Source organism: Lepidochelys kempii, chromosome 5 (genome assembly GCF_965140265.1).
Source record: "Lepidochelys kempii isolate rLepKem1 chromosome 5, rLepKem1.hap2, whole genome shotgun sequence".
Lineage (NCBI taxonomy): Eukaryota > Metazoa > Chordata > Testudines > Cheloniidae > Lepidochelys > Lepidochelys kempii.
In genome coordinates, this window is record NC_133260.1 from 102,474,656 (window position 1) to 102,496,709 (window position 22,054).

General features: G+C 43.7%; 1 protein-coding gene across 3 annotated transcripts in view; it reads right to left on the reverse strand.

Annotated features, from left to right (window-relative positions):
• The window catches only part of LOC140911696 (histone-arginine methyltransferase CARM1-like), a 144,955-nt gene that overhangs the window by 49,926 nt on the left and 72,975 nt on the right, over positions 1–22,054 (reverse strand). For all 3 annotated transcript variants that reach the window (XM_073345238.1, XM_073345237.1, XM_073345236.1), the window contains 3 exons: positions 21,064–21,170; positions 20,754–20,858; positions 8,494–8,604 (listed from right to left, as the gene is read on the reverse strand). In XM_073345238.1, the coding sequence (XP_073201339.1) occupies positions 8,494–8,604; positions 20,754–20,858; positions 21,064–21,170 (323 nt within the window). The remainder of the gene's footprint in view (positions 1–8,493; positions 8,605–20,753; positions 20,859–21,063; positions 21,171–22,054) is intronic.

Genomic DNA, 22,054 nt, shown 5'->3' on the forward strand with positions numbered 1-22,054 from the left:
TCTTTCTTCAGTTGGCCAGAAGAAAAGAGGTTGTTGTCCCTCTAAGAACCCTACCCCGCTCCCCAGCCGGGTGACAGAGGTGATAGGAAGGGGGAAATTTACCTGGTCAGAACAGGGAGGACAAGAAGTGACTGGACAAGCTGTGGGGGGGGAGGGAGTGGGGGCAGTGCCCTCCAGGGACCTGAGTGTGGTGTTTATACTCCATGCACTTCCAGAGAAGTCCCCTTTCACAGCAATCAGGTGAGCCGTATTAGCTACTGGGCACTTAGGCAGACTGCCAAGTCACCTGGAGATTCGCAGCTGAGCCTCAGTAGCAGGGCAAGGCTGAGTTGGTATGGAAAAAGGGCCATGCCCCGGGACGAGCTGATGCCCTTTGTGCACTCTTTGGCAGCCCGGACACAGACACCAGATGTGGTTATTTTTCACTGTGATGTGGGACAGATCCAGATTTCTGCGTGAGGGTGATGATTATTTGGTCTCAGATGTTACAGAGGAGGGTATGGCAGGAAACCATAAAGCGGCCACTGGTTGATAAGGCCAGGAGGCACATGAATAGGGAGGTGGCTAAATTCGTATGTCACCAAGATGGATTGGCAATTGCTCACCCGGAAATGTCATATTCGGCACCCACGTTATTCAGGAAGGATGGGGTACCCCTATCCGACCAGAGAGTGGATATATTTTTGGCCCATATGAGGGAATGAATTGGTAAATATCTGGGAACCCAATAAAGGTGAGGAGGAGGCAGCCAAGCTAATTGCTGATGCTTCCTTGTGGCAGGCGTCCAGTACAGGTACACATTACAGAGGGGATAATGGTTCTTTGATCAAATGGATTTGGAAGGGGATTTAGTGGATAGCCTCCCTTAAAGAAGCTAAGGAAGACGGGTTGGAAAGCTAGGGAAGATGTTATGGGGTTCTGAAATCTGGTATGGTGGAGAGAGAAACTCTCCCCCTTTTTCCAGCTCCCTTAATCCTCATACAAATGGAGGGGTGCCATCAGCCGTTCCAAAAAGATGGACGCAATTAAGGAAATAATCATGACTAAGGCTACATTTTAGTCACGGGTATTTTTAATAAAAGTCAAGGACAGTTCACGGGCAGTAAACAAAAATTCTTGGCCCGTGACCTCTCCATGACTTTTACCAGTGAATAAAACTTGGGGGATGGGCTGCCTGGAGGCCCTGTGGGTGCAAGGGGAGGGCATCCCGGTTGCTGGGGGGAGGGTAGGGGGGCATGGGCAGTGGCACACGGCCCAGGACCCCTGCTGGTGCTGGGGAGGGGGGTTGGCGGGGCCAGCAGGCTTCCTACCTGGCTCCGTGCCTCCTCACCCCAGCAGCAGCACAGTTTGGGTGTGGGAGGGGGCAGGGAGTTGGGGCACAGGACCGGGTGAGGTAGGCTCTGGACGGGGCTTACCTGGGAGGCTCCCTGGAAGCGGCAACATCCCCCTTGTTCAGCTGCTAGGTGGAGGCATGGCCAGGCAGCTCTGCGAGTGGTTCCCGGCCAATGGGAGCTGCGAAGCCAAACTGCTGCTGTGGCCGGGGGCACAGGGGCTTGGGGGCATGGTGGCCTAAGACTGCCCTAGCAGTGGCTGGTGCGCCTGGCGCGGGGCTACCTGAGCTTCCTCTGAGCCAGCCACACCGGCCACTGAAGAAGTCACAGAGGTCATGGAATCTGTGACCTCCGTGACAAATTCACAGCCTTAATCATGACCTGCATTATACAATTTATTGTTGGGTACTACCATACACACTGAGTGAATAAAGTTGTGGCCTAATTAATCCTCATATATTGCCTCGTCTTTCTTTCAGTGGGGCTCGGACAATCATAGAAACGTAGGGCTTAAAGGGACCTCAAGTCAATTCCCCCACACTGAGGCAGGAGCAAGTATATCTAGATAGGTGTTTGTCTAATCTGTTCTTAAAAACCTCCAATTACGTGGATTTCGTTGCCTCCCTTGGAAGCCTATTCCAGCACTTAAGTACCCTTACGGTTAGGAAGTTTTTCCTAATATCTAATTTAAATCTCCCTTGCTGCAGATTAAGCCCATTACTTCTTGAACTAGCTTTAGTGGACATAGAGAACAATTGATCATTGTCCTCTTTATAACAGGCCTTATCATATTTGAGGACTTATCAGGTCCCTTGCTCAGTCTTCTGTTCTCAAGACTAAAACATACCAGTTTTTTTAACCTTTCCTCATAAAAGATTTAGAAAATCTGAACTAATCATTTTTGTGGTTCTCATCTGGACTCTCTCCAGTTTGTCCACATCTTTCTTAAAATGGGGCCATCAAAACTAGACATGGTTCCCCAACTGAGGCCTCATCGCTGCCAAGTAGAGTGGAACAATTATCTTCCATATCTTACATATGACATTCCTGTTAAGGCACTCCGAAAAAGCCTTTTCTGCAACTGCATCACATTGTCAGCTCATACTCAATTTGTGATCTACTATAACCCACAGATCCTTTTCAGTAGTACTGCCACCTAGCCAATTATTTCCCATTTTGTAAATGTGTGTTTGATTTTTCCTTCCTAAGTTTAATACTTTGCAAATGTCTTTACTGAATTTCATCTTGCTGATTTCAGACCAATTCTTTAATTTATCAAAGTTATTTGAAATTCTAATCTTGTCCTTCAAAGCATTTACAACCCCTCCCAGCTTGGTGTGATCCACAGATTTTATAAACACATTCTCCATTCCATTATTCAAGTAATTAATCAAAATATTGAACAGAACCAGACCCAAGGCTGACCCCTGTAGGATCCCCTAGATACATCTCCCAGTTTGACAGCAAACCATTGATAACCATTCTTTGCGCATGGTTATTCAATCAATTGTGCATTCAGTTTATAATAATTTCATCTAGATCACATTTCCTTAGTTTGCTTACAATAATGTCATGTGGGACACCATCAAAAGCTTCACTAAAAATCAAGATATATCATGTCTATTGCTTCCCCCCCAGCCACTGGGCCAGTAACTTTGTCAAAGAAGGAAATTAGGCTAGTTCGGCATGACTTTTTCTTGACAAATTCACGTTGGCTATGACTTATCACTCTATCATCCTCTAGGTGCTTACAAACTGATTGTTAAATAATTTGTTCCAGTATCTTTCCAGGTACTGAAGTTAGGCTGATGTGTTTTAGAAGATAATCATTAACAGTTCCAAGATTGCTTCAGCTAGTTTCTTAGAGTGAATTTCATCAGGCCCTACTGACTTGAATACATCTAACTTATTTAAATATTCTTTAACCTGTTCTCTCCCTATTCTGGCTTGTATTCATTCCCCCTTGTTCTGATTTTGTCCCTACACACTTGTGCTATTCTTTTGTACTCATTCTAAGCAATCTGTCTATGTTTCCACTTGTAAGATTCCTTTTTGATTTTCAGGTAATCAACGAGCTCCCGAGGCAAAACATAGTGGCCTCTTACTATTTATTCTACTTATCATTCCTTTGTATCAGGATGGTTTGCTGTTGTGCCTTTAATATGGTCTCAGAGAAACTGCAAGCTTGCCTGAACTCCTTTCTCCCCCTTAGATTTTCTTTCTAAGGGACTTTATCTACTAACTCTCTGAGGTTATTAAAGTCTGCTTTTAAAAAGTCCATTGCCCTTATTCTGCTGCTCTCACTCCTTCCTTTCCTTAGGATCAGGAAGCCTATCATTTCATGATCACTTTCACTCAAGTTGCCTTCCACCTTCAGATTCACAACCAATTCCTCCCTGTTAGTCAGAATCAAGTCTAAAATGGTTGCCCCCCCAGTTATTTCTTCCACCATCTGAAACAAGAAGTTGTCCCCAACACATTCCAATAAACTTATTGGACATTTTGTGTTTTTTCTGTATTATTTTTGCAACAGATATCTGGGTAAAGTCCCCCACTATTACCAGGTCTATGGATATTTGTTCTAGAAATGCCTCAATAAATTTAACTTGTTAATTTCACATCCTACAGTATATACTTTGGACATCGGAAACAGATAGCAAGAAATACCACAAGAGGAATGATGACTGTAACCAGGAAGAAACTGACAGAAACTAATCCATTCTTGCTATAACCAGGCGTTATATATTAGAACATTGCTAATGAAGACTCACTGTGTTACTAGATTTTGAAAACTAGTATGTAAAAAACCGCACAATAAAAATGTTAAGGTTACTGAACCACGCAGTGTGCTTTATTTAACAAATTATTTTTGCCAAATTATAATATTTCATAGTGTATTAGTCAACCTCTTGCCGTATATTTTTAAAAAGTAAGGAAGGGATTACAGGTTACCCACTAGTATAGGCTCTGCAGCTGTGGGAGGAAAGCCATTTTATTTACAGCAGCATTTGTTGTTGCCTTCTCTGTTGCTTTTAGAGTGAGTGAACTGGTGCTTATGGCAGCTGCAGACAGGTCCCATTAAATGTAAGAGATGATGTGCAGCTAACTGCAGGAGCAGTGTCCCTGCATTTTTGGTATTCATAAACAAGCCTGAAGGAAAAGGAGGCTTATGTGGGGTTGAAGGAATGTGCAGATGAGCACTTGTGCCCTCTAAAGGTAATAAGAGCCTTGCTAAAAACCTGGGGCCTACAACCAGGACCGCTGTTCATACACGATGATGGCAGGTCTGATAAGGTACCAATTCAGTGCAGTATTGAGAAAAACCCTGCACTGCTGTGATCTTGACCTCCCTCCAAATTTGGTATTTATTCTTTCAGGATTGGGATAGCAACATCAGCAGTTACAAGGGGTTTCAGCTCACAGCAGGTGCACTCAAGAGGGTGCTAGAAATCAAGGTGTTACAGGACTTACATCTGCACCAAGCAAAAGATGGCAGGGAACAGCAAAACATAACTAACTTGTTTGTTTCAGAAGCTACACATAGCATATGCAATATCTGGATTTGTGGGCACTCTGCGGTGCATTGGGCCAATACAGCAGCTGGATCTCAGCTGGGCTGCAGGGGCAAAGTTGTACATGTCAAGAAGAGACATGCAGTGGGATCAGCTCATGCCACTTCTGTGCTCACTGACAGGCAATGGCTGGGAGCAGACCTAGTGCATGTGGGCAAGGCTAGTAAGAAAGTAAATAAGGGGGTCACCATGATATTCCTGGAGAAAGGGGGCTCAGTGATACATCATAGGGACATCCATTACAATCAGACAGAAGTTTCTGGGAATGACGGCGTACATCAGTCAGAGGGAGGTTTTGATGTACAGCTAGATGTGCGGGCATGGATTGGACAGGTGGCGTGATACCAGGCGGCATGGCTGGGCAGGGAGCGACCATGGTAGTTGCTGGTGCCCACTGTGGCTGTTTTCCAGTGTGTTTAAGAGAATAAAACGAATGGTTCCCAGAGGTAAAAGATCTGGGATTTTGGTGATAAGCCTTGGGCTCAGGTGATACGGTGAGACCTTGTGGCCTTCATGGGCCAAGGTCAGACCTTGTGACCTCACGGGCTGAGGTCCCCACCCTGCTTCACCCACTGTCCCCTTCACAGGGGGAGGTGCTAGGACTGAGATCTGAGTCGTGGGGGGTAGGCTGAGGAGAGCCACCCCATGTTATGGGTTATATGGGAAGGAGCCCAGTAGCCCTGGCACCAGTTAATGGGTTATATGATAAGGAGCCCAGTAACCCCTGCATTGGAACCAATTAAATGCCTGGTATAGGGGAGTATGGATGATGGGTGGGCAGTGCCCCTCCCCATGTTAAAGTCTAATAAAAGTTGCAGGCCTGACATTTAATCTATGCATGTGTCTGTCCTCATTTTGCAGCTGGCTCCACATGAATAGTTCATAGTGCATTAGTCAGCCTCTTGCCGCATATCTTACACAGTAAAAGGAAGTCTGAGTCATGAGAACTCACTAGAGCACTCTCTTATTAATTCTTTCCTGGAAAGCGGGGTGCTTTGTAGACTGCTATTTTGAGGAAAAAATTAAGAAGTTTCAATTGCCCTCTTACGTTTTAACCACCACCAAGAAGCAGATAAGATAGGTTAGTGCCAAGGAACACAGAACCATATATGAACCATGTAGAGTAGTTAGAAAGATGGTGCTTGGAAACTCAGTGCTCTGTCAGCTAATATTGTCTGTGCTGGTGACTGACAATATGACATTCTTCCTTCTAAAACAATAATGAATCCATATTTCAGCACAGGGAAGGGGGTACTGTGCTCCTGAAGGTATCATAATTTGAATGAAATTTAAAACCAAGAAGCGGATAAGACCCTTCATTCATTCAAGACCCTAACTACCTCTTATGCCCCGGGTAAATCCCAGTTTCAGCACCTGCATTTTTTCCACCCAACATTCCCTCCCCTGTAGTTACAACTGAATACGGTGTTCTTCATTTCTGCTCCTAAACTGTCAGATATTGTTAAGCAGTTGTAGCATTTAACCCTAGAGGTAGTTGATAGTGTTATACATATTCCCTTTTTAAAAATTATTTTCAGTGTTAATCTAGTGCTTGTGAGAGTAGCTGGGCTGACCGCCCTGGGGACTGAAGTTTTCTGTTTCTCCACAAAAAGAGAAGTGGTGCAAGCACAGTCTGCAGCCGTGCAATCTGCCCCACCAATGTATGTTAGCCATCACCTGGAGAAACCAGCTCTGAGAGTGGGAAGGCAATTCAGTTACTGGACCTAATGGATTCTTGGTCTCTCTCTGCACCAGTTATTCTAATAAAAGGTTTATATTGCACCATAAGTGTAAATAGCACTTGATAGAACACAGACGTGGCATGAACTCTATCAAAACCATGTGTGTGGGGGGGTGTCTATTCATTTCTTTATGTATAATCTACCGGTCCTCAGGCCATCAGCCTACTGATAACAATCACTTTTGTTTACTTCTGATCTGGACCAAATTCAAACCTGTGACCAAAGGCAAAAAATTCCACATCTCATTTCCAATGTCCCAGGTCATTTGAGTTCCCTTTTGTTCTTTATTATTAGAGATCTGGTATCCCATTATCCTGACCACTGCTAGTTAATACTTCAGTTTACCATGAAATCAAGCGACTGGACCACAATTTTAACTCCACTGAACTTGTCCTCTCAGCACCAGTGAAGTCAGAACTTGGCCATGCATAATTTTTTGGGGGCGTGTATAACGTTTCAGATGCCTTTTGATGTCTCTGGCAAATGACAAACAGTCCTCACTTTAATTAGCAAAGCTAAAACTCAGCGAGAGTTCTTCCATAATCTAAATTTGAAGACAGAAAAGATTTTCCAGAAAAAAAAAGAAAAGGTGGGCCTGCTATGCAGGTCTTTCCACAGTCCTTTCGAGTGATTACACTAAACCTTTTTTTTATACTTACCAGCTACAAAATATATATACACAATATCTTGTTTATGTATAAGCAAATGAACAAAAACAACGAGTAGCCTCTATTCAAGCATTTTTAACCACAGCACAAATAAGCTGGAAATATGAAGGTGATGCTATGCGATTCCTAGCTCAATTCTACATCTATCATATTATTTACCTTTCTTAAATCCAGAACATTTCTATGAGACATTCATTCACTGATACAAGTTTATAAAACAATGAACAGGAAGACTCTTTGGAGCCCTGTATCAGAGCCAAAAGGAAAATGTTAAAACCTACAGGTTTGTAGCTATGAATATTTGGAAAAAAAGTAAAAGTATCTAATACTGCAGATGTTCTTCCTTTAAAACCCGAACAGCCTTAATTCCCAGTTCACAGGTTTCCTTATCACGAAAACCATTACTACAATTGACAATTGGCAGACAGCTCAAGGACTGAATTGGTTCTGCAGGATGAGCTATCATCTCGACTCTAGCAGAGCAAGATAGGGCCACATTGTTAGGGTAGCACTGGCAAACTTCCACTGCAGCTCCTTAATTGCTTTGTCTATGCTTAAAAGACTGCCAGTTGTGAGTGTTGTCCATCTATCATCTTTAAATTAGTATTACAACTCAATAAAAGAAAAATAAGATATCTGGATCAGAAAGATGTACAAAATTATATTATTTAGTAATCAGTGAACTTAGTAGTTATTTCCCTCTCTCGACTTAAACAGGACACATGTTACAGCTCAGTAAAGTGTGTGATTATTTCCTAAGACCAGAGAAAGAGCTGACTAATCACACTAAGGGATTGGAAATTAAATCAATAGTCAGAGCACCTACAACCAAAAGAATTTTTGTTAAAAATTTAAAAAAATACAAAAGGGAAAAGCAAAAAAAATTTTGTCAGGGAGAAAAGATTTAATCATTGTTATTTTAAGGGCATTTGTGACCTTATTAAAAAGGAAGGAAAATGATTTATTATATTACTATCAGTATTTATTACATTGTATCAACCAGAATATCTTTAAAGATATTTTTAAATTATGAACACTAACAACATACATCCTTAGTCATGTTATAAACAGAAATCTGCAGCATTGCCATTTGTGAGATGTGGTCCTAGATATCTGTTGCCTTTGTGGTACACTAGTTACCTACAGACCAGTTTAACACCTGGTTGAACAAAACACTTACCTCGGCATATTTTGCCACTGAGCTGGCTTCAACTGCATAGACTTTTCTAGCTCCAGCCTGCACTGCAAAAAACGAAAGGATTCCTGATCCACAGCCAACATCTAGGACCACCTTGAAAACAAAAGGCACACACACAAAAAAAAGAAGTTTAGAAGGTGGATTATTTTCAAAGTTGTTATTTCATTCTTGTATGTCTACGTCCCAGAGGACCAAGCACGACATCCTGAAGAAATATTTAAACTGGGAGGAAAAATGGTGTTAAAAAGCCAATCATCATAAATTTTATTTTGGGTGCTTACATTTAAATAGATAAACTGCTTGAACTAGCGGTTCCTTCCCCTGGGCTACTTCCCTCTACTGCCCTTCAGCTTGTGGGGCTTCCTGCCCTCCCTCTGCACAAACCAGGTGTCCCTTTACCTAGGGTCTTGGTCTTCTTAGCCCACCGCAGCACTTCTCCAAACTCTCCTCTGCTTCCCTCCAAACTGCTCTCTGCTCCAATACCAATCCACTCTGCTTCAACTCCTCCAAACTGCTCTCTGCTCCAATACCAATCCACTGTGCTTCACCTCCTCCAAACTGCTCTCTGTTCCAACACCAATCCACTCTGCTTCATCTCCTTTCCTTGTCTGATTGAAGCAGGGGGGGTTTAATCAGGTGACTTGGCTTCAGGGGCTCTAATTAGCTTCAGGTGCTTTAATAAATCTATAGCAAACTTTCTTCCCTCTACAGGGAATAAGGCTCTAACACTCTCCTGCTGCCCTCTGGCCATGCTGTATCACAAAGAATACAGAAAATGGGTGAAGTATTAAGTAAGATTTAGATAGATTAGATGTACATGCGTGCACACAGACATATATGTATATATTTTGTGCAATATTTTTACATACTGCTAGGTCCATAAATAGCTGGGTGTAGTTTTCAAATGAAGGCCCTGATTCCGAAAAAACTTACGCACATATTTAACTTTAAGCAAATAGTATCACTGCAGGATTGAGTTTTGGGTTTTTTGTTTTTTTAAATGAAAACACTTATGTAGATGTATAACTTTAATCACATAAATAGCCCTGTGGAGTCCTCCAATGGGACTCCTTATGTGAGTAAAGTATGCAGTGGGGGTTTCTTTCAATGTATTTTCCAATTACAAATGCTGATGCCGTAGTGTTGCCTAAACAGTCTGCATTCTGCTGCTAGCTTTATTACCAACACCAGCAGGTCCACACAAATCCCTCTATACTAAGCCCTGGTCTACACTAGGACTTTAGGTCGAATTTAGCAACGTTAAATCGATTTAAACCTGCACCCGTCCACACAGTGAAGCCCTTTATTTCGACTTAAAGGGCTCTTAAAATCGATTTCCTTACTCCACCCCTGACAAGTGGATTAGCGCTTAAATCGACGTTCCCAGCTCGAATTTGGGGTACTGTGGACACAATTCGATGGTATTGGCCTCCGGGAGCTATCCCAGAGTGCTCCATTCTGACCGCTCTGGACAGCACTCTCAACTCAGATGCACTGGCCAGGTAGACAGGAAAAGAACCGCGAACTTTTGAATCTCATTTCCTGTTTGGCCAGCGTGGCAAGCTGCAGGTGACCATGCAGAGCTCATCAGCACAGGTGACCATGATGGAGTCCCAGAATCGCAAAAGAGCTCCAGCATGGACCGAACGGGAGGTACGGGATCTGATCGCTGTTTGGGGAGAGGAATCCGTGCTATCAGAACTCCGTTCCAGTTTTCGAAATGCCAAAACCTTTGTGAAAATCTCCCAGGGCATGAAGGACAGAGGCCATAACAGGGACCCGAAGCAGTGCCGCGTGAAACTGAAGGAGCTGAGGCAAGCCTACCAGAAAACCAGAGAGGCGAACAGCCGCTCTGGGTCAGAGCCCCAAACATGCCGCTTCTATGATGAGCTGCATGCCATTTTAGGGGGTTCAGCCACCACTACCCCAGCCGTGTTGTTTGACTCCTTCAATGGAGATGGAGGCAATACGGAAGCAGGTTTTGGGGACGAAGAAGATGATGATGAGGAGGAGGTTGTAGATAGCTCACAGCAAGCAAGCGGAGAAACCGGTTTTCCCGACAGCCAGGAACTGTTTCTCACCCTAGACCTGGAGCCAGTACCCCCGAACCCACCCAAGGCTGCCTCCTGGACCCAGCAGGCGGAGAAGGGACCTCTGGTGAGTGTACCTTTTAAAATGCTATACATGGTTTAAAAGCAAGCATGTGAAAGGATTACTTTGCCCTGGCATTTGCGGTTCTCCTAGATGTAGTCCTAAAGCCTTTCAAAAGGTTTCTGGGGAGGGCAGCCTTATTTCGTCCTTCATGGTAGGACACTTTATCACTCCAGGCCAGTAACACATACTCGGGAATCACTGTAGAACAAAGCATTGCACTGTATGTTTGCTGGCATTCAACCAAAATCCGTTCTCTCTCTCTCTGTGTTATCCTCAGGAGAGTGAGATATAATTCATGGTCACCTGGTTGAAATAGGGTGCTTTTCTTCAGGGACACTCAGTATAGCCCATTCCTGCTGGGCTGTTTGCCTGTGGCTGAACAGAAATGTTCCCCGCTGTTAGCCACAGGGAGGGGGGAAGGTTGAGGGGGTAGTCACGCGGTGGGAGGAGGCAAAATGCGACCTTGTAACGAAAGCACATGTGCTATGTATGTAATGTTAACAGCAAGGTTTACCCTGAAAGAGTGTAGCGACTGTTTTATAAAATGTGTCTTTTTAAATACCGCTGTCCCTTTTTTTTTCTCCACCAGCTGCATGTGTTTCAATGATCACAGGATCTTCTCCTTCCCAGAGGCTAGTGAAGCTTAGAAAGAAAAAAAACGCACTCACGATGAAATGTTCTCCAAGCTCATGCTGTCCTCCCACACTGACAGAGCACAGACGAATGCGTGGAGGCAAATAATGTCAGAGTGCAGGAAAGCACAAAATGACCGGGAGGAGAGGTGGCGGGCTGAAGAGAGTAAGTGGCGGGCTGAAGAGAGGGCTGAAGCTCAAATGTGGCGGCAGCGTGATGAGAGGAGGCAGGATTCAATGCTGAGGCTGCTGCAGGACCAAACCAGAATGCTCCAGTGTATGGTTGAGCTGCAGCAAAGGCAGCTGGAGCACAGACTGCCACTGCTGCCCCTCTGTAACCAACCGCCCTCCTCCCCAAGTTCCATAGCCTCCACACCCAGACGCCCAAGAACGCGGTGGGGGGGCCTCCGGCCAACCAGCCACTCCACCACAGAGGATTGCCCAAAAAAAAGAAGGCTGTCATTCAATAAATTTTAAAGTTGTAAACTTTTAAAGTGCTGTGCTTAAAGTGCTGTGTGGCATTTTCCTTCCCTCCTCCACCACCCCTCCTGGGATACCTTGGTAGTCATCTCCCTATTTGTGTGATGAATGAATAACGAATGCATGACTGTGAAGCAGCAATGACTTTATTGCCTCTGCAAGCGGTGATTAAAGGGAGGAGGGGAGGGTGGTTAGCTTACAGGGAAGTAGAGTGAACCAAGGGGCGGGGGGTTTCATCAAGGAGAAACAAACAGAACTTTCACACTGTAGCCTGGCCAGTCATGAAACTGGTTTTCAAAGCTTCTCTGATGCGTACCGCGCCCTCCTGAGCTCTTCTAACCGCCCTGGTGTCTGGCTGCGCGTAACCAGCAGCCAGGCGATTTGCCTCAATCTCCCACCCCACCATAAACGTCTCCCCCTTACTCTCACAGATATTGTGGAGCACACAGCAAGCAGTAATAACAGTGGGAATATTGGTTTCGCTGAGGTCTAAGCGAGTCAGTAAACTGCGCCAGCGCGCCTTTAAACGTCCAAATGCACATTCTACCACCATTCTGCACTTGCTCAGCCTGTAGTTGAACAGCTCCTGACCACTGTCCAGGGTGCCTGTTGACGGCTTCATGAGCCATGGCATTAAGGGGTAGGCTGGGTCCCCAAGGATACATATAGGCATTTCAACATCCCCAACAGTTATTTTCTGGTCTGGGAAGAAAGTCCCTTCCTGCAGCTTTTGAAACAGACCAGAGTTCCTGAAGATGCGAGCGTCATGCACCTTTCCCGGCCATCCCATGTTGATGTTGGTGAAACGTCCCTTGTGATCCACCAGAGCTTGCAGCACTATCGAAAAGTACACCTTGTGGTTTATGTACTCGCCGGCTTGGTGCTCTGGTGCCAAGATAGGGATATGGGTTCCGTCTATGGCCCCACCACAGTTAGGGAATCCCATTGCAGCAAAGCCATCCACTATGACCTGCACATTTCCCAGGGTCACTACCCTTGATATCAGCAGATCTTTGATTGCGTGAGCTACTTGCATCACAGCAGCCCCCACAGTAGATTTGCCCACTCCAAATTGATTCCCAACTGACCGGTAGCTGTCTGGCGTTGCAAGCTTCCACAGGGCTATCGCCACTCGCTTCTCAACTGTGAGGGCTGCTCTCATCCTGGTATTCATGCGCTTCAGGGCAGGGGAAAGCAAGTCACAAAGTTCCATGAAAGTGCCCTTACGCATGCAAAAGTTTCGCAGCCACTGGGAATCGTCCCAGACCTGCAACACTATGCGGTCCCACCAGTCTGTGCTTGTTTCCCGAGCCCAGAATCGGCGTTCCACAGCATGAACCTGCCCCATTAGCACCATGATGCATGCATTGGCAGGGCCCATGCTTTCAGAGAAATCTGTGTCCATGTCCTGATCACTCACGGGACCGCGCTGACGTCGCCTCCTCGCCCGGTATCGCGTTGCCATGTTCTGGTGCTGCATATACTGCTGGATAATGCGTGTGGTGGTTGATGTGCTCCTAATTGCCAAAATGAGCTCAGCGGCCTCCATGCTTGCCTTGGTATGGCGTCCGCACAGAAAAAAGGCGCGGAACGATTGTCTGCCGTTGCTCTGACGGAGGGAGGGGCGACTGACGACACGGCTTACAGGGTTGGCTTCAGGGAGCTAAAATCATCAAAGGGTGTGCCTGTACATCAAGGAGTATTTCAGGCAGGACTGCACGGAGGGTTCCAATAAGAAATGGTGCACCAAAGTTATCGTTGTTATTGGAACAAGGAGGTTAGCCTGGCCTCTGATTGATACATGGCTAGATTAACCTCGCTGCGCCTTCTCTGTGACTGACTGCAGTGTGATCTAGACAGGGGAGGAGGAAAATGAGTACAAAACAAATCTGGTCTATTTCTTGTTCTGACCCACTCCATCTATCCTTTACATCTTTGGCTGGCAGCAGACAAAAAAGGCGCGAAATGATTGTCTGCCCTTGCTTTCACGGGGGGAGGGAGGGTGGGAACGGGGTCCTGACGATATGTACCCAGAACCACCCGCGACAATGTTTTAGCCCCATCAGGCATTGGGATATCAACCCAGAATTCCAATGGGCAGCGGAGACTGCGGGAACTGTGGGATAGCTACCCACAGTGCAACGCTCCAGAAGTCGACGCTTGCCTCGGTACTGTGGAAGCGCTCCGCCGAGTTAATGCACTTAATGTACTTAGAGCATTTTCTGTGGGGACACACACACTCGAATATATAAAACCGATTTCAAAAAAACCGACTTCTATAAATTCGACCTAATTTCGTAGTGTAGACATACCCTAAGCTGCATAAAGAGTGTAGCAAGTCACTCAAGATCTCATGGTTAAAGAGATTCAAAAGTGCATAGATAGATATTGGTAGTTAGTGGCAGAACGATTAAGATGAGTAGCCTAACCAGTGAGTGAGAGTGTGAGTGAAAGAGAAGTAATTCAGAAATGAATCTCCAGATCTGAACCTGCCCCCTCTGGTTTTGTTTCTGGGCTGGATACAAAACAAGAAGCCTTATTCTGCAATTCAAATCTGGCTGAAATGCTCATGAGATTTGGCCCAAGATAGTGGAAATCTCACAAGAACATTTAACTTTGTGATTTTTGCCATTTGGGAACAAAACCTCGTAAGACTTCAGTGCTATCTATTCAGAAATCAGATCATGCTCCTGACTTAACCTCAAACCTGAGCCCTGGCCTTAAATTAAACTGGCTCCAAAAACTGCCCCAATGGCCCTTCCTCTAGTAAATGCTGCAGCTCAATTTACCAATAAGCTCAAAACCTCCCAATAATGCAATTTGCGTAGCAGCCTTGAAAAATAAGATATTTTTGTGAATACATAAAAAGAAAGAGAAGTAGTATTGGCAAGAAAATCTGTCAGGGCTGAAAGCATACTTCACTTTTAAAAAACATACTTTATGTGAAACCTAGGCTACGTACTAATGAAAGCAATCCAACCGCCAGTGCATATTGTAGCCAGTCTGAATCTCTGTTTCACAGATACAGGAAATACTAAGGCAACTAACATTGTTTCTTTTATTTTACATAGCTTCAAATTAGGCCTTGGGGCCAAAACTTTGCCTCTAATATTATTTTCTTTTCCTAGTGCAAGATTTTATTAAGTTCATTTTTTATTTCACAGACAACAGGCTGTCACAGAGCCAGTTTTGTTTCTGTGCTTTGGTGAGTATTAGACCACACCTCCATGCCCAGAGGAGCTAACTTCAAAACAGCAAATTACTGCAAATATTGGGCAAAGGGGAATAAAGAAAAGGTAGAGGCAGGGAGCCAATGACAATCAAGCACAAGTTTCTGTTTAACCACAGGGCCGACGGAAGGATTTGTTGGTAGAAGATTTCTCAAAACCTACTGGGGAACACTGCTGATCATAACCTTTCCTTTTTGTATATGTCGAGAGGAGAGGGAAGAACCAATGGCCATGGTTAAACATTACTAATGGGATGGAGAAATGCGGCTTTCTACTTAGGGCCAGATTCTGAGCCCCTTCCTCACATCCAGTAACACACCTTACTTCTCATATGGTCCATCTGACTTTGTGGAGTAAGGTACTGCTATAGGGCATGGAGGTGCCCCCTGCTGAGATAATGTGGTGTTGCAGGCATACCTACCTTGGTTTCCTTTCTTTCAGGGCCTTTTAAGAATTCCACACAATCCTCAAATGGATATAAGACAAGATTCCCCTGAAGGGGTTCTACTTTATTAAATCCAAAATAAGCTTAAACTAAAGTCTCTTTCCTTGGGCTCGGAGGTTACACAGCCTTCCTCTTTGGGGCCTGTGGTTCTCAATCCTGGGAGCGTCTCTCCCTTTGGAAAGTTTCTTTCTCTATGAGTACCTCCTGTAAGCAAACCCTAATAGTTTTTTATCAGGCCCAAGTGTTCATTATCCAATTAACTACCTAGATGGGCTCATTAAATTAACTCTTCACAGGTAGCCTAGGCCCAGACTCCCTTTAAGGGGCCAGCAATGTCATGACAGGCACTATCCATTGTAAGAGCATCAGAACCCAGCCCTCAGTGGGTATGTCTACACTGCAAAGAAAATCCACAGCTGGCCCATGTCAGCTGACTCAGGCTTGTGGGGCTTGGGCTGTGGGGCTTTTTCATTCCAGTGTAGACATCCGGGCTCAGGCTACAGCCCAAGCTTGGAGACCCACCCCAGCTCGCAGGGCCCTGCAGCTCATGCTCCAGCCTGAGCCCAGAAGTCTACACTTCAATGAAACAGCCCCACAGCCTAAGCCCCATGAACCCACATCGGCTGGCACAGGCCTGCTGCAGGCATCTAGTTGCTGTGTAGAGATTTTCACAGTGCATTGTCTTAGTGACCACAGTGGATTTTCAATACATGGAATTAGCATTTTTTTCCCAATAAGAAGTCAAATATTCTCAATATAAGTGTCTAGTTTTAGGACTGGCTGTTAGTGAGTTTACTCTATATATGTATTTGCTCTCACATATTTATATCTATGTATAAGTAAATAAATAAGGACAGTAATTTGTGGGAGTTTCAAGAACTAGTCTGAAGCAGATGTGTGGCTACTTAAATAATTGTGAAAAATCAACATTTCAGGGAGGATTTGTGCTGTACCCATCTAATTAGAGCGAGGTCATGATCCTGCAAACTCTCACAAAGGTGAGTAATTTTCCACATTGAATTTAGTGGGACTATCCACAGGTGGAAAGATATACACATGCTTAAGCATTTGCAAAACAGAGGTCTGCTCAGGCCTAATTTTTAGGCCTGACCAGGACCCAACCCGATCTCTACCTTTCCCCCCATCCCTTAATCAGCACTGCCACAGCTTCCTGCCCATGGGGTTGGCAGCGGCTGCATGACCCATTCCTGTCATCCATTGCCCTCTGCTGTGCTGTGAAATAAGAAGCGCTAAGACAGCCAGCAGGAACGGGGCTTGCAGCCATTGCCATTCCGGCCCCACCAGCAGCAGGGGGAGAGCACCGTGAGGGCATCCAGTTGTTATTCCACCTCACCTGAACCTGACACTGTAGTCTGGACCCATTGGGTTTGGGTCAGGTTGCAAGGCTCTAGAATAAGGGCCTTATTCCTGAAAGGGACACCATCAATTTAAAAAAATCAATCACAATATGGTCTAACTATTTCTACCATACTGTTGTTACTTGTAACATCTAATTATTATCTGACTGAAAGATTCGTTTTCTCTTTCTAATTTCTCTCTCTGTTTACTGAATGTCTTTGAGAGCACTTTTTATATAGTCTGCTCCCCTGTAGAATCACGTCAGTTCCCCCTTGTTTGTGTGAGTCTTTCATACAGCAAAGGAGGGTGTGGAGGGGACTTTTTAAAATACAAGAAAAATGTGACTTTAAAAGTCACAAAAATTGGCTGGGGAGACTTAGGGCAGGTGTAGTACATAAACTACTCAATTTTTTTTTTTAATTACACTTATGGGCAACATTTTCAAACGTGCCAAGTGACTTAGGAGCCTAAATCCCATTTTCAAAAGAGAATTAGGAAATTATTTCTAACTTTACACTTACCATTTATTTAAAAATATTGTATTTTTTTGTTTTAGGTCATTACTTCTAGTTAAACCACAAGAAGACATTTTGACTTGCAAGGCGCCATGTTAGTGGCATTTCAACATTTGAAGTCCAGGGTAAAATTTTCAAAAGCAACATTATTCAAAATCAAAATTATTTCCTAATGCCAAATAGTGAGGGAGACCAGACAAGAATAGAAAAAAATGTATGATTAAAAAGTTTGAGGCAACACTAGTGAAAGTACTCTAGAGACAACACTTAAAAGGTTGTTATGGAGAAGAGGACAATTTTAAGTAGAGTAGAGGACAATCCAAGCAATGTTTTCTAACTTTATTATCGAGGATTCATTACTTTTTAAAAATTGTCTCCATATTCTTTAGGCTTCCTTAAAAACACAAATGGTTGGTACAAGCACTAGCCACAGTTGGTTCTGAAGTAGCTCATCTATTACTCAAATTACAAACAGAATGTGTATTGAAAATACCGCCAAGAACGTTATCAAGGGGTCCAGAATCAGTTTTTACCACCACACCTCAGACCAACCGCTTCATTCCTTCACAAGATAAATTTTTCCAAAAAATAATTGAAATGTGAAGGTATTCATAGAATCTCAGGGTTGGAAGGGACCTCAGGAGGTCATCTAGTCCAACCCCCTGCTCAAAGCAGGACCAATCCCCAATTTCTGCCCCAGATCCCTAAATAGCCCCCTTAAGGATTGAACTCACAACCCTGGGATTAGCAGGCCAATGCTCAAACCACTGAGCTATCCCTCCCCCATGCTTCTCCATCATAAATGCCTTTCACTTCATGTAATTTGACTTCCTTACATCAAAGGAGGAAAGTGACAGCAATGTGAAAATCAACTGAATGGCCAAACTGGCTAGGAAACAAGTAACAACTGAATCAAACTCTTTTTGAAGATCTGAAAATTACTGTGCTCTTTTATCCTCATCTTACTCCCTCCCCCCATCACGCTTCTTATATATTTCAGTCTTTCAGATGCCTCTATGCTTTCTGGCTTTCACAGTAAACACTGGTGCAGTGTTTCTGCCCTGGCTAGCCCAAACCTAAGCAGCACTGAAATTCTCAGATTCTCGTGGGAAAGAGTTTTCTCACAAAATATCCTATCCAATTTTTCTACCACATTTGTTCTGAAACTTCTCATTTCACAGGACAGGGAATAGGGAGACCATTCTCTAGGTGGGTGGCCGGCAGCATCAAGTTTGTAACAGCTTTACTATTAGGTATGCTGAACAGAGGCCAAGGCAGTTCCAACAGTTGGAAAAATAAATACCCCAAGAGAGAACGACAGCAGCTGTACAACAGCAATAGCTGCTAAAGGGGCCAACAGGTACAAAATATACACAGCCTACACACTTCCTCCTCCTTAATTCAGCATGAAAGAAATGTGCACAACTGGGTTCTGCTGTCCATTTTCTACCTTCTCACTATAAAAAGCAAAAACTCTTATTGGGGTTCTCATCAGTAGGGAGCCAAAGGACAAGGAGTGTTCCCAATCCACTGCTGTTCTACTAGTTACAGACCCTGTAATACCAGATTTCTACCTGTTCTGGTAAGAAAATTAATCAGTTGATGATGTAACAAATCAACAATCCAATACCATTCACACTCTTATGGGCCAGGCACTGGTGTTCCAGGCAAACTGGGCAAGCCCTCCCATGCTCCTAGCTCGCTGGTATTGTTGAGGGAGGATTGTCTCAGGCATAAAAGGGGTTAAGGTTTCTTAAACCCCTTTGTTTTACTTTTACAAAATTAAACAGTTAAGTATGGTTTGAGGTTTGCATAAAGGTATGACTGACCTATTCCCATTGCAAACAGGCATCATAAAATGCATCTTAACCTTTTACTAAACACATACAAAGAAGAAAAACTCAGAACATCAGAAACTTTAAAAAGTGAAGAGAAACTTTATTTTAACTATTTTCTTTATTTTGACTTATGTTTTATGAAGGGGAAATTTCTTGCTTAATTTAGATTGTATTAAAAGTCTTGTTTTGGGGTGGTGTCAATTTTAGATGGCCCTGAGTTGACATCAGCCTTGTTTTTTGCTGTTGTCTTAAAAAGCAGATAAGTGCACACAGAAAGCAGGAGTTGGGGGAAGACATTACAGGTGCAGCGCACAGTCTTAGCCATTTACAGACCTGGAAAACTTTTAGCAGATTGGTAAACTGTTGCTTTCAGATTGCATTTTTGGTTATAGCAGTGTTCCATACTGGATCCTATGCTGCTTAACATATTGATTAATGATCTGGAAGAGGGATGAATAGTGAGACAGCAAATTCTGCAGATTACACAGTTATTTAGATTAGTCAAGGACAGAGAGGAACTGCAGATGGACCTAACCAAAGCCAGGTGTGACTGCGCAATGTGGCAAATTAAGTTCAACACTGAAACAGAGTAATGCGACTTTGGTGTGAAAACATTTTATCTATTCAGATACACCTTACAGGGTTCTAAATTAATGATATCAATTCAAGAAAGGGGACTGGGCATCCCCGCAGATTGCTCAGTGAAGACTTCTACCCAATTTGCAGCAGGGACATTCAATAAACTAAAAGATGGCAAATTCAAAACTGATCAAAGGAAACACTTTTTTCACACAATGTGTACGTAAACTGTGGAACTCATTGCCACAAGATGTTGTCTTTAGGGATAAAAATTTAGCAAGATTCAAAAAGGGATTGACCATGTATATGGATACGATGGTTAAACAGTGGAATAAATTGCCTACAGAGGTTGTGGAATCTCCATAATTGGGGATTTTTAAGAGCAGGTTAGACAAACACCTGTCAGGGATGGTCTAGATAATACTTAGTCCTGCCTGGAGTGCAGGGGACTGGACTAGATGACCACTCGAGGTTCGTTCCAATTCTATGAATATCCAGAGGTATGATAGGATATACATTTTTGGAAGGGATATTCAACCTCATACTTCACGATTTAAGCCAATCTCTTAACTATTAGCAAGTAGGAGGAGACCTAATCTTTTTTATTTGGGGTTTTTTTTTGGGGGGGGGTAGGGGGAGAAGGAGGGCAGATTGCCCCAAACCTGCCTAATGCAAACTTTTTTGCACCTTCCTGTGAAGCATCTGGGCACTGTTAGAGAAAGATTTTAGGAGTGTTCAGATTTGGGTTTCTGGTTAGTCTGCAGGGGCCAGCTGTGAAATTCTGATCTAATGTTTGGATCCAGGGTTTAGATTCAATCTATCCTAAGGTACCTTTAATGTGACCCATCACCATATTGCCTAGGCATCCATATACTTGACACCTATTTTTGTAAACATATGAGTTGCATATCAGTACACTCATGCACAAAGTTCTAGGAAAGATCAGACAGGAGAGTTCAATCAATGTTATTCTTCCGGACACAATTATGTTTGGATCCAACAGAGCTTACCTTGTCTTTAAAATCTATGTGGTTCTGTAGAATAGCTCTGTGATATGTGGCCGTCCTCACAAAATCCTGCATCATATTCTGTTGTTGAGATAGACAGCCATAGAACTAAAAGGAAAGGAGGAATGGAAAAATAGAAAAAGATAAAGCCCATCTTCTACCAAACTACCTGTATTCAACAGTAATAAGGGCCTGACCCTTTGCTGCAGAATCCTGAGCTAACTTTCTACCTGGTCCGGTGACTAAGGTCAGAAAAACGGGGAAACATCTATAACTTAGCTTCCACAAAACTGGCATTAGATGGCTTTGTTACCTGAAAATACTGAGCAGCAGATGCCTCTTCTGTTCGCTGATTGAAAACGGAGTGTTCCTTCTTCTGATTCCGGCACCTCTTCAGTGCATTGGAAAATGTGCTGTATTCTAGAAAAGAAAAAAAGAAAAATGGAGCAAAATATGAAAACTACTAATCCACAGAGAGCAAAATAGCATGTTCACAACAAGAACTCAGTGATAGATTTTGCTTGGAGTGGTGAAGGGGAATGGTGCCTCTTATAAAGTTAGCTATTTATTAGCTGACCCAACAGTCTCAGCTACAGTTGATTATTTACATTAAGAAAAATGTTATGTTAATGCAAAACAGCAGAATATGATGGCGGAGCTAGTAATGGAATGCATGTGTTAAATTATTAGGTTATATTACATGGTATGAAATTCTCCATCTTTGTTAAACTTTCGGGAGCCTTGAGAGATGAGTCTCAGTATCTGAACTGATTATTGAGGAGCACGTGGGTGGTCATAACACTGTTGCCCTGTGGCGAATCCCTGACAGGCCTGTTCAAGTGGCCATGAGTTATGGCTGAATCTGTTGGAGGAGTTTCTTTGTGTTGCAGAAAAGCTGGGCAAAGGGGAGTTAATCTTCAGAGTCCACCTAGAGTAGCCTCAGCCAATAATGAGAACAGTAGGGATAATTGGGGAAGGAATAACCTTGTGCTAGGAGGTATCCATCCCAGGATGAAGTCACAAAAATTTGCAGGGCAGAGGGATGGTCTAAGAAACCACTAGCTAGAGGCTGCTGAGGACTATGCATGTTACCAATATTCTAGCTAGTACCCCTGGAGCAGGACAGGGTGTGCGTCTGTGGATCTGAACATTTTTTATATTGGACATGTGGTAGGAAAACGCAAGCAGGCCTGAAAGCTCAGCAGCTTTTGGATCTGATCGAAAAAACTGAAGCAAAACTTTTCACACAGGGAACAAAAGACAACACATACCGGAAATTTAATTAAATATAGAATTTATTTAGA